Source organism: Bicyclus anynana, chromosome 27, assembly GCF_947172395.1.
Source record: "Bicyclus anynana chromosome 27, ilBicAnyn1.1, whole genome shotgun sequence".
NCBI lineage: Eukaryota > Metazoa > Arthropoda > Insecta > Lepidoptera > Nymphalidae > Bicyclus > Bicyclus anynana.
Window position 1 is genome coordinate 7576044 of NC_069109.1, and position 17115 is coordinate 7593158.

Consider the following 17115-nt stretch of genomic DNA (forward strand, 5'->3'; position numbering starts at 1 on the left):
TCTTTTAGAATTATAGTATTTAATGCTCATCAATAAAGTGAGAAAAAGGCTGGATACGTAATGCACCGCCTTTACGCGATGATTAACAAAAAAAGGAAATCGTCCCTCCGTTCAAAGCTAACCATTTATAAAACCACGATCCGTCCGGTCTTAACCTACGCTAGTGTAGTTTGCACCCCGTTCCAAAGCGACTTTTAGGCCGCTTCAAACCCTATAGAATCGTTTTCTGCGTCAAATCACGGGTGCGCTGTTGTTTGTACGCAATAATGACCTCCATAGAGATCTAGAATTACCGACAATAGCTAAGTACACAACAGCTGAAACAGTTAACAGCTCTCTCAAAACTATTTTGACAGAACTGCCATCCATCCCAACCAAACGCTAACTGCAAGCAAAGGCGTCCCCAACGAAAAAATATTTTTCAAATCAGTTCAGGCGTCTTCGAGTAATCGGTAAACATACATAAAAAAAAGATTCCGACGAATTGATAACCTCCTTCTTTTTTTCAAATCGGTTAATAAAATCTCTGTGATTTCTGAGCAGTGAGCACAGACTTTTTAAAAACATAATATCCAATATCTATTAATAATGTGTGAAGTGTGATTTATATCTTCATTTTTCGTCTGTGATTTATATTGTCTCTGGACCAAAGAGTAAATTCTTTTGATGTACTAAAACAAAAATTAATATTTAGAAAATAATCCAATTTAATTATTAAAACCAGAATTTAAAAGATTTTTTAACATCATAGTAAGATATTTTAAGTTACAAACTCAAAAAATATTAGAAGCTATCCCCAGCGCTGTAAATAATATTTAATTTAAGTATTTGTGTGCGTCAAGAAAACAATTTACAATGTTTATAAGTAAAACATAGCCAAAAAATGAGGTGTTGTGTCCGAAACTGTGGTAACGATACCAAGAAAACAACTAAGAGCCATGGAATCACGTTTCACATGTGAGTTTAAGTCATAATTTGTCTCTAAAACATGTATTTCCAATACGACTTGTCAGCTTGTACCAAGTTCCAATCCTCAGTTATTACGTGCGCTAAAGCATTGTGCGGTTTACAGTTCGTTTTACTCTTGAAAGTTTGCAGCGATTCACGATAGTGGTACGTATTATGAAAGTCATAGGGCAACTGTCACCCGCACCATGCTACATCGCACACAGTATAAATCCTCGGTCTAACACAGCGTGTAAAAGAGTTCCCATTTGCCGGATTTTAATCGGATATTCCAGTTACAGAACACTTTCATTGCCATCACATGGTGCCATTACCACAGTGTTTTTTTTCATTCAAATGACTAACAGTCTGTTAATTCTCGTTCTTATGGGGATAAAATATAGCCTATGTTCACCAGGGCTATATTTTACCCCCAAAATTCTAATTGTGAAAGAGTTTTTTGAATAGGCCCAGTGGTTTCAGAGCCTATTTAATGCAAACAAACAAACAATCATACAATCAAATCTTTCTTCTTCATAATATTAGTATAGATTAGTCAGTCCCTGGCCTGTAGTTATGTGGCACATCTATCCTCTTTCTATGCTAACGCTTTTAAAACTGGAATAATATAAGAGAATGATTGATCCAATCGATAATTTGATCATGTGACCTGTCAATAACTAAAAATGGCTATGTGGCCGTAGAAGTAGGCGCGAGAGGATTACCAGCAAAATCTCTCTATAACTTGCTTAAAGACCTTGGCCTGCAGAACTGCTGCTAGTTCTATATTAGAATGTATCTTACCAAATTTGGCTAGGCACAGAGAACAACACGTTAGGAGAAGGGGAGTGTTGATCGATTGTCAAGGAATTCCTTAACCCTACATCCATTGGTCACAAGTCCTGGACTTTGCTAGGAGATTTTCTCTCTGCTATACGATAGACCTGGCCACCCGCACGGTGAATCCATGGATTGCTAAGATATTTGTCTCTAGCCACAGCAAAAGTCTTCCACTAGCCCTGAGCTGAGCCAATTTAGAACATTCCTTCATCTTCTTCTTCTTGATGTAGAGGCTCTGCAGTTCTTCTCAAGGTCCGTTCATCACATTGACCATTACCTATCTATTGTGATCGCCACTGACTAAATTTTCCAACTCCAACTTAGACTGCATCATCATTAACAACAGGTCAGATCACAGTCAAGGGCTAACTTTGCTTTCTTATTTTTTTTTTTAAGTTACCCCTTGACTACAATCTCACCTGATGGTAAGTGATGATGCAGTCTAAGATAGAAGCGGGCTAACTTGTTAGGAGGAGGATGAAAATCCACACCCCTTTCGGTTTTTACACGGCATTGTACTGGAACGCTAAATCGCTTGGCGGTATGTCTTTGCCGGTAGGGTGGTAACTAGCCACGGCCGAAGCCTCCCACCAGCCAGACCTGGATAAATTAAGAAAATACCTACGTACAACGGCCAAACCTTAGTGGCCAAGTGCGGATAAGGCCCATGAAGAAAAGAAGAAAGAAGAAATTAAGAAAATATCAATCTGCCCAGCCGGGAATCAATCCTAGGACTTCCGTATTGTAAATCTACCGCGCATACCACTGCGCCACGGAGGCCGTCAAAATGTCACCGAATAAAAAACAAAGATAACTAGGACACCACCTGTCAAAGGCTAGTTCATAGGAAAACCGACAGGTTGTCAAATATTTTGTTCCAATCTGTAGTATCATAATCGTAAACATTATTGCAGGTTTCCCAAGGAAACGAATCTCAGGAATGCCTGGATGGAGGCGTTGGGTATTACCGAAGAGCCCAGAGATAGAAGGTAAGTAATAATAATTACTGTAAAAGTATTTTTTTAATAAAACTTCTTTTATTATTATTATTATCGAATCTCGTCTCAAAATGAGGGGTTAGGCCAATAGTCCACCACACTGGCCCAATGCAGATTGGCAGACTTGACACACACAGAGAATAAAGAAAATTGTCTTGTATGCAGGTTTCCTCACAATGTTTTTTCTTCACCATTTGTGACATGTAGTACCCACAAGCAATTTGCTTAAAGCTGTTGCAGCTGATTGCACAATAGTAATGAATTTAAAAAAAAAAAAAAAACCATTTGTGACATGTGATATTTAATTTCCAAGTCTGAAAGTTGAACTAAAAATGGCTTTGTTAGTCTGTACACCGTAGAAGTAGGTGCGAGAGGATTATCAGCAAAATCTCTATAACTTGCTTAAAGACCTTGGCCTCTCTAGAAGTGTAGCTAGTTCTATATTAGAATTATTACCTCATATCTTCAGAACCGCTGAACGGATTAACGTAATTAAGATTTCGTTAGATTCGTCTTGATAACCCAAGTGTTCTTAGATAGTTGAAGTTAAGACAAACCAACACGATGACTGTGAGACGCTATAGACTATATATACTACAGTCGTTCTTGAGCAATACAGTTTAACAACAAAAAAATTAAAAATGAGGGTACAAATCACTAGTTATTTCACACCTAATAATAATTATAATTAACTTGTTCTAAAATTAATGAAAATTTAATAAGCTTAGAACAGTTAGATATGGTTAATAAATTTTTAATAACATTTTATAAACAAACCATACATAATTTATAATGAATAAGTTATGAAATGACATGCGTTTTCTACCTTCATTTTCATTTTCTTTGTTGGTAAACAGTACTTGTCAATAAAGGCTGTAGTATAGAGGTGCAAAAAAATGTTTTTTGCGAATATTGCGATATGGGTATCAAATTCAAGGGCTCGCCAAGAGGATTTCAAAATGGTATATTATGGCCATATTAAAAAAAACTACAATTAAAAAAAACGTTAATTATTTATCGCTATGCGCGAGGCGGATAACTAGGTGCGATCAAGTTAGGCAGTCGGGTCTTCTTATTTCCTGGAACGAAGTTCCATATCGCGCGTTGCGAAAGGGAAAAATTAAGACCAAAATCTGAACCCACACTTTTTACTTAACTGCGTGACCTGAAAACAGCTGGTGAGCTGCAGGGTAGCGATGATAGCTATAGCGATTGCGATTTCGATTGCTATAGCGATTGTGTGTGTGCCTCCGGGTGTCCCTTGTCTGTCAAGTTTTATTTTTTAATTATTTTTCCAGTGCAGTGTGCTCGGAACACTTCCAGCAAGAGTCGTTCTACGAGACCAGACGTGGGCTGAGGAGGATCAAGAGTGGTTCAGTGCCGCTGCCATTGGATGTAAGTCATCAATATCTTACTTACTACCGGACGCCCGCGACTTCGTCCGCTTTCAAGCCCAATTTCACCACTTTAGCGGTTGAATTCCAAAAATTCTTGAATCATATTATATTTCGTATTGTTTTTATGATTTATAAACAAATTTTTGAAATTGTAACTCTAAAACTCAAGGATTTTCCATGTAAACTTGCAACCCCTATTTCACGCCCTTCTTATTTTATTTTCGCAGTAAAAAGTGTCCTATAACCTTTTCCTTATTATAGTCTTAAACCATGCCCAGTTTCATTTGAATTCATTCAGTAGTTTCAGCGTGATGCCCGAATAACAATAAAACATGGACAGACAGACAGACAAAAAATCGAAAAAGGTATGTTTAGCTTCAGTATCAATTATATAATGCAATTTTCAAAATATCTTCAATGTACAGAATGTACAAAATGTACAGAATTCGTATTATAAGTATAGATTCTAGATGGCGCTAGTAGTACTCTATGCCACGGCAACATTTGGTGCTACAAATGGTATAAAGTAAAATCTCAAATTGTGAGTAAATTCGACCAGTTTTATTATAAGTATAAATATAGATAAGTATAGAAGAATATAGAATAGATAAATATAGATAGTTAGATATGCAATAAAAAAAATTAAAATTAGCCTATTGTTTCAGGGGTCTGATGAAGATTTGGATGCTCCAGCCACACTTAGGGTGAGTTTGTGAGAGTTTTGGAACACTTACAATATAGCGAACTGACAGAAGTCATGTAAAGAAAAAGTGTGGCAACATTTGTTGGTCTTTATCTTCGTTCAAGCAGTTTCTCGCGGCGTTTAATTGGCGTTTTTCCTTTTCCCGGGGAAATACTGGGACCAAATCTATGTATATAAAAATCAATGCCACTTTCGTTGTAATTTTATAACTCAAGTAATTTTATGATCTAACAAATGAACTAACTAAAAATGGCTATTTAGTTAGTCTGTACGCCATAGAAGTAGGTGCGAGAGGATTACCAGCAAAATCTCTTTATAACTTGCTTAAAGACCTTGGCCTCTCTAGAAGTGCAGCTAGTTCTATATTAGAACGAGTATCCAAAGCTGCTAATAGGATCTTACCTAATTTGGCGGCAGGGAGAACACGAGCATAGAACGGGGAGTGTTGATCGATCGTCAAGGAATTTCTTAACCCTACATCCTGTAGTCACACGTCCGGAACTCTGTTCGGAGTTCTTCTCTCTACCACGCGATGGACCCGGCACCCGCACGGTGAATCCATGGAATGCTAAGATATTCGTCTCGGGTTTACCTATTCAAACCAAACGCTTTGGTAGCAATTTAGGCTTTGTTCGGACTAAACAAAATCGGAGCAGCTTTTCATTTATCACATTTTTTGTAACAACTGAATTCAGGGTAGGGTAGGGTAGAGTAGGGATAGGGAAGAGGTGAACATAAGTCTAAAGCGAAGCTTGATTACGTCCACTTATATAGTGTAAATTAATATCTACTAACAGGTGTGCAGAGTGTGTCTGTCCATGAACGTGACAATGTATCACATGTCGGAGAAGAACTTGGGCCTGATGTACGAACAGACAGTCGGTATGCCTGTAAGTACATCCTCTACTATCAACTACTATGATCATCACTAACAACTCATATTCTTACTGCTGAGCTCGAGTCTCAGAATGAGAGGGTTCAGGCCAATAGTCCACCACACTGGCCCAATGCGGATTGGCAGACTTCACACACGCAGAGAATTGAGACAATTCTCAGGTTTGCAGGTTTCCTCACGATGTTTTCCTTCACCGATTGAGACACGTGATATTTAATGTCTTAGAATGCACACAACTGAACAGTTGGAGGTGCATGCCCCGGACCGGATTCGAACCCACACCCTCTAGAATTGGAGGTAGAGGTCAAATAATTATATTATTACTAGCGGACGCCCGCGACTTCGTCCGCGTTAAACTCGATGTAAACTTTTAACTACCCCTACCGTACCCTTCCCGTACCCTACCCCTTTTTAGAATTATTATTAATATGAACTTTATACAATAACAATAAAGCTCAAATTAACTACGTTTAAGTTAGAAAACATTTGTATGGGAAAAAGACAAAAAGGGCTATTTTTATGGTTTTTCCGGCAATTATTCGAATTTTTCTCGCCGTAATAACCATCCTAGAACTTCAACGAACATTTTAAAAAAAGATTTGGCCAGATTGGTCCAGGCGTTGTTGAGTTATGCGCTTACCAACGCATTTTGCGATTCATTTTTATATTATATTATTATCTAATAATTAAGACAAACACTAAACCGTTTGGTTGAGATTTAGTGTTTCGTGAACGTCATGAAACAATAAAATATAGTCCATCAACAAAAAAAATATTTAAAAATTTTGATTTTTATCACGTCTCGAAAAAATTTGATATTTTATTTTCAATCTTGTAGAACGATAATGAACAATTTAAGACCATTAAAAAAAGTGTCGACTAGCCTGCACTGGTTTTTTTTTAATTTTTTTTTAAATTTAATTTCAGATAAGCGCCAACGACAGACTACCACAGAAGCTGTGTTGGGAGTGCGTGGCGAGGCTGACATCCGCGAGCCACTTCCAGAGGAAAGCCATGAGGTGTCAGACCTTACTGACCAACAGACTCGAGGTGGATCGATATGTGAGTATATTTATTTATTTATTTATTTATTATTTGGACCACCAACAAAATTATATGTATACAGAATTAAAAAACTTAATAAATAGGGTATAGAAATACATATAACTTTACTTAAAGGTAGTCACACCATGCATAAAGTGTAGGTCGTACTAACAATTAAAAATTAAGTGTTAAAAAAAAGTTAAAAAATTAATTAACATAAATTTACACAAATTAAAAACAGAGAAAGAGAAAAAAAAACAACAATATACACTATGAATTAATATATATACAGATAAGGGCAAATCACAAGCAACACAGCGTCTTCGCCGGCGAAGACGAGGTCCCCGATATCTAACCTCACCTGGACGTGGGTTTTCTAACTCACGATCTCGGGGGCGTCCGGACTGATTCACTCAGCTCACGGTTACACCCTTCCGAATGGCCCTCTAAGCCGAGGTCCGAGTCTCATAGGACGCCCTTAGGGAGTCGTTCCGTCCTCTAACTTTATTTCAGCCTTCGGGTCTCATCAGGCGATGCTTCTGCGCTCGCCCAAACCCCCCGGTGACGCCGTAGTGATCCCACATGGAGCCATCGGCACTTACTCAAAAAACCATCTTCGATTTACATAAAAAAGTTCAATTTATAAAATTATTTTTTCTACAGATAACTATAAGAGACATTAAATCAATAAGCCGTGCGCATCATCATCTTAAATCAAATTTGGGTCAAAAAATATATGAAACAAACGAATACGATGTCGTTTTGAACGAGCACGACATCGAACCCGTTAAAACGGAGGAAGTCAACGATTGCAATGGAATTAATGATGATAACGGTATTAACGACAACGATGACAATGGAGTTAATAACGATGATGATTTTAATAACGACAACGGAAGCAACTGTGACTTCAAATGTGAAGTCGAAGTGAAAGACGAACAAGCAAACAATGAAATATTTTTCGAAGAGTATCCAGTTTTTGATGAAAGTGATAATGTAACTTTGAGTGAAATGTATAAAAAAGATAAAGTGAAAAAGAAGAAGCAGGTAAAGAAAGTTAAGCAGACGAAAGAGAAGGTTAAAAGGAGAAAAGATGACTGTGATAATCCTTCCAGTACTATGGACAAGTAAGTAGTCAAAGTTTCTGTTTGGGTTGACTTCAGTAGTTTTAACATCCAACCAAATGACGAGATACGTCATTTGGTTGGATGTTAAAACGTGAAGAGAAAAATAAAGAGAAATAGAAAAATGACAACTAATAGCAGCTCACCTGGAATTATCGCTTTAACTTTCGTTGCGTGGGGAAGTAAGAGATCAGACTGGGACTTATGTTTATTTCTCTTTACGATATATGTCATAGGTCACATGATACGCATACTGATGTAGTAGTTTCTATACTTTTGGTAATCAGTTTATCTAAAATAAACTATAATGACGGACTAGTAGTAATAGTAAAGAGAATCAGTGGGGTTGGTTATAGCGGGCGTTATAGCTGTAAAACATCACTTTTACCATACTTTACTAAAAATAATATAGTTTTTAATTTATGGTTATAATGATATTTCGTGTTTAGGTACAAAAACTCCGATGTGAAGCGTAGAAAAACAACAGACAACCTAGACGAGTCTCTCTTCACAATCACTACCCTCACATACGAGGAACAAATAGCGGAGATACAGACGCGACAGAACACCGCCTCATACAAGAGCGCGCCCTACAAATGCGGCGCGTGCTTCCGCGGCTTTCACGTGCGGGACCGGTACGATGCGCACGTCATCCGACACAGCGAGGTGAGATATCCTTATTCATAAGCTCGTTCGCATATAACAAACGCGACTAAATACTGTGTATCATTGACGACAAAACACTCCGTTATAAGATGTGATCTACGCGGAATTCGAATAAGCATTCGACAGTGTGCTTCACGTGTTTTGGTAAAAAAGCTAAGCGTTTTAGTAATAAACGGCAACTTGCTGTGATTGATAGCTTCACACATAATAATGAAAATCGAATGCAGGCTGTTTTATATCGGAAAGTTCCAGAAGTTATGTGACTATTCCATTTGGGATCCATTATATCGACGTGCCAAAGAGCGACGAGCTCATCTCTCTGAGCTAATAGATACTATTGCGATTAACTACTCTGTGTCTACGATATAGGCGGAGAATGAGAGATGTCAGGCAGATTTGATTTTGATGCACAAACTTAGCGATCTATGAAAAAACGGCAACTTGCTGCGATGGATAGTTTCATACATAAGTAATTGCATAGGTAGAAAAAAATCCCTTCTATTCCTTAGAAGGGATTTTTTAAAAATATTGTTTGCATTTTTTTTTAATATGACGAATATTCCCTTACTCGCCAATTAGTTGGAATAGACAGAATAGGAGTGAGTACTACAACGTCCACTGGGCGGGGATGGAGCCACGGCCTCTCGGTGATGAGTCCGGCCCCTTTGCATTTTAGTTATTGAAGCTTTTTGATTATGTGACTATCCCACATGGGGTCTCCCAGGGATCAATTCTCGGTCCCCATTTATAAAACATCTCTTCGATATTGTAAGTTGTTTCAAAAACACGTGCGACACAGCAAAGTGATCCTTGTTCATGAGCTCGTTCGTGCGACTCAATTACATCATGATGTCTGTCCACAGCAAAGCGGCGCCTACGAATGCTTCATATGCAAGACGAGGTTAAAGACTGGGCGCGCGCTACGCAAGCATCTCACCGCGCAACATACTGAGAAGTTTAGCTGTAAAGGATGTCCGTTTGTCACTAGGAACAGGTACCTACATACTATATTGTTTTTATTTATTTATTTATTCGGAAGCCAACGTTGTATACAAAAAACTTATGACTAATTAAACATAACATGCATTAAAAAGTAATATGCTACATTGTACACCCCACTTACAGGCTAACTCAACATGCGTTTATTTTAATACAATTCTTAATTTACCATTAAATAAAAAAAGAAACAAAAACTAAATCTACCTACCACTAAAAAAAAAATCTAATACAATTAAAATGAAAAAAAATGTGATTACAACAATAATAATGGGAGTTAACAATAAGAAGTTACATTTAAAACAAAAACAGAATGCATTTAACAGTTGTCCTAATAAGTTCCTAAGCCTAAGGTTGCCTGGAAGAGATCGCTACTAAGCGATAAGGCCGCCTTTTGTATTCTACTTTTTCTTATGTTTCTGTTTTGCTTGTTTTCTTTTATTTTTTGTGGTGTACAAATAAAGAGTATTAAATAAAAATAAAATAAATTTAAAGTACATTATTCAACGACATATGTTTTTTGTTATTATTTAGTTGACAAGGAAGCCTTATACTTTTTGGCGGCCTCCGTGGCGCAGTGGTATGCGCAGTGGATTTACAAGACGGAGGTCCTGGGTTCGATCCCTGGCTGGGCAGATTAAGATTTTCTTAATTTGTCCAGGTCTGGCTGGTGGGAGGCTTTGGCCGTGGCTAGTTACCCTACCGGCAAAGACGTACCGCCAAACGATTTAGTGTTCCGGTACGATGCCGTGTAGAAACCGGAAAGGGTGTGGATTTTCGTCCTCCTCCTAACAAGTTAGCCCGTCACTTACCATCAGGTGAGATTGTAGTCAAGGGCTAACTTGTAAAGAATAAAAAAAAAACTTTCGTCATGCCTGTCTGTCCGTCTAGCTCAGAGATTATTAATACAAGAAAGTTTTAATTTAGCATTAGCATGTAAAACGCCAACCACACACGATCAAGCTTATCAATAAGCCTGCAGGAATGGCAGAATGAAAAAAATATCGATATATGATTATTATCGATATTTTTGAAATAAAACTTCTTTAGGCGTCGTTTGAGCACTAAGTTGGTGAATGCGTTACGAAAAGTGTAATCGGGCGATGCGTGCTGTCATCCACATGCACAGTAAACAGTGTTTGTTATTCTAAACTACCGATAGATGGCGTTCTTACAGAACTTTGAAACAATCCCTTTTTGTATAAGAACCTGTGGCGATGTAGTTACGCCTAAGGATTATAGATGGCTCTTTATTTTGAAAGAAGTTTTACTTATATCGTGTGGTCTATAGTACACACAATACTTTTTTTTACCTACACTAAATCGCTTGGCGGTACGTCTTTGCCGGTAGGGTGGTAACTAGCCACGGCCTCCCACCAGCCAGACCAATTAAGAAAACCTCAATCAACCCAGCCGGGAATCGAACCCAGGACCTCCGTCTTGTAAATCCACCGCGCATACCACTGCGCCACGGAGGCCGTCAAATACCTCGTGGACCAAAGCCACCAACGACTGAACGAGGCAGTTGTCGTCACCAACGCATATTCGGCTCAGCCGAATTAGAACAGGAGCTCGAGTCTCCTCTCAGAATGAGAGGGGTTAGGCCTATAGTCCACCACGCTGACCCAATGCGGATTGGCAGACTTCACACACGCAGAGAATTAAGAAAATTCTCTGGTATGCAGGTTTCCTCACAATGTTTTCCTTCACCGTTTGAGACACGTGATATTTAATTTCTTAAAATGCACACAACTGAAAAGTTGGAGGTGCATGCCCCGGACCGGATTCGAACCCACGCCCTCCGGAATCGGAGGCAGAGGTCATATCCACTGGGCTATCACGGCTCCTTTTGGAACGAGGCAGTTGATTTTAACAATATGAATTTGAACTCTATTCTAATAGTAATACGGCCTATTTCAGAGGAGTGGCGAGAGAGCACGAGAAATGGCACGCGGGAACGAAATACCAATGTCCGCACTGTCCTAGCGAGTTCGAGTAAGTGTTACAAATCATTTGTTTTTCGCTGATTGAAAATGAACTTTATCTACCTATATACAAGGTATAATTTCAGTAAACTCACGCACACAAATCTGTTAGAATAATAGCAACATTAAACATTAATTGTATCTGTGGCTGAACTAAGTATTATATTGTCTATGACAGCCATCTCTCTTATCTATGCTAAACGCTAATGGTTGTAAAAAGTTCTTGAAATAAAACGTGGTTTAACAAATAGTTTCTTTTAATTAATTCTCTACAGGTCATGGGCCCAGGCATGCCCACCTGTTTATAGAAATACTTAATACAGTTTTGCAAATACATTTTCGTTGAGAACTTGTTTGTAGTCGCAACAACGCAACGCATCAAGGAAGTAAAAAAAGATGGACGCAAATGTGATGAAACTGGAAGGGACAAGAAACTGGAACGTTTGGAAATTTCAGACTACAGTATTATTGAGGGGGCAGGGATGGTTAGAGATAGTTGAAGGACGAACTGTTAAACCCGAAGACGCAGCCGCACGAACCGCCTGGGACACTAAAGATGCTAAGGCTCAAACATTACTGGTCACAAGAATGACTGAAGAGGTTATGTTACACCTCGTATCATGTAAAACATCTGCGGAAATGTGGAGAAAACTTTTAAGTGTTTTTGAACAAAAATCAGAAACAAGTATTCATATCCTACAACAACGCTTTTTCCAATATAAATATGAGAGTGGAATTGAAATGTCAGTGTTTTTGTCAAAAATTCAGGAAATGCAGAACCAGTTAAAACAAATGGGCGAGGAAGTTTCAGAAAAGTTCACAATAACTAAAGTATTGATGTGTTTGCCGGATGAGTACAAACATTTTGTGTCAGCGTGGGAGTCTGCGCCTGATGATAAGCAAACATTCGACAATCTGGTGTCCAGATTATTAATCGAAGAAGAGAGAGTAAAGGAAAAGACTAAGGAAATTCCAGAAAGTTCATCCTCATCAGCATTTGTAGCTAAGAGAAACGTAAAATGCTTCAAATGTGGGAAAACTGGTCATTTTTTTGCGGAGTGTAGAAGTAACAAGAATAATGAGAGGAAAATTAATGATAAAAAGTGCTTTTTCTGTGGAAAATTCGGTCATTTTAAAGCTCAGTGCCGTTTTAAGAAATCAAAGGATGATAAGAATATGAGTAATGCATTCATAGTTTCAAACTCTGCCAATGAATTCAATTATGAAGAAACAAAGTGGCTAGTAGACTCGGGGGCAAGCGAGCACATGTGTCGTGACCGTTCATTATTTTCATCATTTTCAAATATTTCACAAAGGTCAGTAATTGTTGGTGATGGAGCTGCCATTAGTGTGCAGGGTTGTGGACAGATGGTGGTACAAGTCAAGAACGGAAGTAAATGGATTGATACAACAATAGACAATGTGTTGTATGTTCCTGATCTAAAAACAAATTTATTCTCTGTGAACCGTGCTTCTGACAGGGGTTATGTCATTGTGACAGATGACACTTCTTGCAAATTTTACAAAAATGGCATTGTTTGTGCCATCGCAAATAGAATAGAGAACTCATATTATTTGGACTTTCGCTTTAAATGCGAGGCAGCGAGTGTTGCAAAAGTGTTGAAGAATGATTTATACGAGTGGCATGAAAAACTGGCTCATCAAAACTTCAATCATGTAAAGAAAATATTACAGAAAAATAACATTGACATAAAACAACAAACTTGTGTACCTCAGTGTGAGAGTTGTTTAAAGGGAAAGATACACCGGTTACCATTTAAGAAAAGTGAAAACATAAGCACCAGGACTTGTGAAATAATACATGGGGATACCTGCGGGCCCATGGAGGAAGAATCGGTTGGTGGTTCAAGATATTTTGTTGTTTTAAAGGATGACTATTCAAACTTCCGAACTGTTTACTTTGTTAAAGCTAAAGATGAAATTAAGCATTGTTTAGAGGATTTTTTCAACAAAGCGGAGAATATTACTGGAAACAGGATCAAGACACTAAGAACGGACAATGGATTGGAATTTATTAACAAAGAAGTGATGGAAATATGTACTAAAAGAGGGATAATTCATCAAACTACAGTAACCTATACCCCTGAACAAAATGGCAAAGCTGAAAGGGAAAATAGAACTCTAGTTGAAGCAGCGAGGACAATGTTACATTCTAAGAACCTACCGAAGAAACTGTGGGCAGAAGCGGTGAATACTGCTGCATTTGTTTTGAACAGAACGGGTAAGGAAAAAGAAGGGAAGTCACCTTATGAAATATGGACAAATAAATCCTATGATATACATCAACTACAGGTATTTGGTTCTCCAGTATATGTACATATCCCAAAAGAAAAAAGAAGAAAGTGGGATAAGAAAGGGGAAAAAGGATTGATGGTCGGATATGGAGAAAATAGCAAAGGTTATAGAGTATACTTTTCAGAGAAAAATTGTGTTAATATAAAGAGAGATGTCATTTTCTTAAATCAAGAGAGAAGTGAATCAATAGTGAAGTTGAATTTGAATAATAGTGAATCTATGCAAGATAACTCAGAAACTGTGAAAGCGAGTGAAGAAGCTGAACGTGAAGAGTTCCAAGATACCCAAACTAGCTTTGGTCATAGTGGGAGTGAATCAGAGAGTGAGTATGAACCTTCATTTGACAGATCATTGGAGGATTATGAAACACCAGTCCAAAATGAATCATCCAAGCTCACAAGGAAACAGACATCGTTCTATAGGTGTCATAATGTTGTAAGTGAAGATACGGAGCCTATTTCATATAATGAAGCAATGAAAACAAGGGAAGCGAGTAAGTGGAAGGAGGCAATTAATAGAGAATTACAAACTTTGAAAGATAATGACACCTGGGTTGTTTGCAATTTACCGGTAAGTGAATCTGTGATAAGTAGCAAATGGGTTTTCAAGTTAAAAGGGAGTGGTAATGATAAGCAATATAAAGCTAGATTAGTTGCTAGAGGGTTTCAGCAGAATAGTTACTTTGATTTGGGGGATATTTATGCACCAGTAGCAAGGCTACCAACTTTTAGAGTTTTTATTGCTGTAGCGACCATGTTAAAGCTCCCCGTATATCAGATGGATGTTACCGGGGCATTTTTGTACGGTGACATAGATGAAGATGTGTACATTAGATTGCCAGAAGGGGCTTATTCTGGGGAAAACAATATTGTAAAATTAAAAAAGGCATTATATGGACTAAAGAGTTCACCAAAGTGTTGGAATACAAAGTTTAATTCTGTAATGGCTAAAGAAGGTTTTGTAAGGTCAAACTGCGATTCATGTTTGTTTATAAGATGTATTGGTAAAGATAGAATATATATATTGCTATATGTTGATGACATTTTGATTTTTGGTACAAATGAGAAGTATATATTAAATTTAAAGGTTAGTTTAAATAAGGAATTCAAGATTAAAGATATGGGGATTATTTCAAAATTTTTGGGCATAACAGTAAAGTAAAATCTTAAAACTGGCATTACTGAACTTGATCAAAGATGTTATTTAAAAAATATTCTTACACGGTTTAATATGGAAAATTGTAAAGAGGTGTCCACACCTATGGACCAAAATTTTAACGCTAAGATACTTGCACAAGATTCTGTTTCTATAGATAAAGGCATTGATAACTTATGCAGGCAAATTATAGGATGCTTAATGTATGCAGCATCAGGTACTAGGCCTGATTTATGTTACCCAATCTCTATGTTAAGCAGGTACCAGACAAGTGCAAATAATGAGTTGTTAAGTGCATTAAAGAGAGTGTTAAGATATGTAAAGTATAGTTTAGATTATAAATTAGTTTATAAGTGTAAAGATGTTATTCTGATGGAATATTGTGATGCTAATTGGGGTGGGGATCTTAAGGACAGGAAGTCCACTTCAGGTTATATGTTTAAATTTTCAAATTGCTTAGTTTTGTGGTGCTCTAAGAAGCAAGCTTCTGTTAGTCTGTCTTCTACAGAATCTGAATATGTATCATTAAGTATGGCTGCCAGTGAGGCGTCATGGCTTATAAATTTATTAACTGATTTTGGTTATGAAAATGTTTGCCCAGTTGTGATATCTTGTGATAATCAGTCTGCTATAATAAATGCAAAAACAGATAATATAAAGCGATTAAAACATGTTGATATCCGTTACCATTTTATAAAAGATCTGGTTAGGGATAATAAAATTTGTATCAAATATGTAAATACAAGTGAGCAACCAGCTGACATGTTAACAAAGGCATTAGGTAAAGAGTTAACTGAAAAACATTTAAATAAGTGTGGCATTATTGTAAACCTTTTAAATTCTATAGACTGATGTTAAAATTTTAAGAATGTTTTATGTTGAGAGGGGGTGTTAGAATAATAGCAACATTAAACATTAATTGTATCTGTGGCTGAACTAAGTATTATATTGTCTATGACAGCCATCTCTCTTATCTATGCTAAACGCTAATGGTTGTAAAAAGTTCTTGAAATAAAACGTGGTTTAACAAATAGTTTCTTTTAATTAATTCTCTACAAAATCCTACATGGACACAGCCATATCAAATAGGAATATAAACTAAACTGAACCTTATCTCACTATACATAAGGTTAAATTTTAGAAAGCTGACTACCTATAATGTATCATTATCCATGTCAACCTAATCTGAACCTTATAGTCTTACACACAAGGTCTAAGTTCCGTAAACTAACCATCTATATATGTAACCAGTAAAAAGATAGACGATCCGTCTTCTATATCTTTTTACTGGTTACCCATACAAATTAAACTAAACCTTATCCACCTATACATAAAGTTTAATTTCATTTAAATGACCAACTACTTATATGGACACATTACTTATCTAACCCATACAAACTAATGTACACCTTATAGTCTTGAACACAAGGTCTAATTTAATTTAAATGACCACTCATTTGTAAAAATTGCGTTTCAAACCCATACAAACTATACTAAACCTTATCAACATACACAGAAGGTTCAATTTCAAATAACTGACTACCTACATTTCTCATCTTTCATGGCAACCTAATCTAAACTAAACCTTATAGTCTTACACAGAAGGTCTAATTTCAGTAAACTGACCACATACATGGGCCACATACGAATCAAACATGTATCGGACTTCGTGTGCGAGCTGTGCGGCTATACGTTCGTGAGCAAGAAGGGCATAGACGTGCATAAGAAGAAAAAGCATAGACTAGCGGAGAAGAATGTGAGTTATATAATTTTTTTTTAATTTATTTATGACAAACAAACCCGGTCAAGCCTCGCTTTAACTTATGTGCACTTCAACAATCTTTCCCACCCCTGACACACCACCCCTAACGCCATATTGTGTAATAGACATCGATCTAATTGAGTCTGAGAACAAGATACAAACCACCTGGAATATAATTAATAGAGAATCAGGAAAAATCAAACCGCGGGATACGAGTTTTGAATTAATTGTCAATGACAAAAAGGTAAACACTGATAACGAGGTTGTTAATGCCTTTGAAGATTTTTTC

The 17115-nt window shown here is 37.2% G+C and overlaps 1 protein-coding gene across 1 annotated transcript; it reads left to right on the top strand.

Moving 5' to 3' along the window:
- Positions 1 to 281: 281 nt before the first annotated feature.
- On the top strand, positions 282 to 16820 carry LOC112054392 (zinc finger protein 62; the record flags this gene model as incomplete). The annotated part of the gene is given in 11 exon segments (XM_052890180.1): positions 282 to 957; positions 2700 to 2774; positions 4082 to 4178; positions 4846 to 4884; positions 5681 to 5773; positions 6706 to 6840; positions 7486 to 7949; positions 8396 to 8612; positions 9476 to 9606; positions 11529 to 11603; positions 16682 to 16820. Coding segments are annotated over 11 exon segments (1539 nt in total), but the record flags the coding sequence as incomplete, so codon positions are not given.
- Positions 16821 to 17115: the final 295 nt, after the last annotated feature.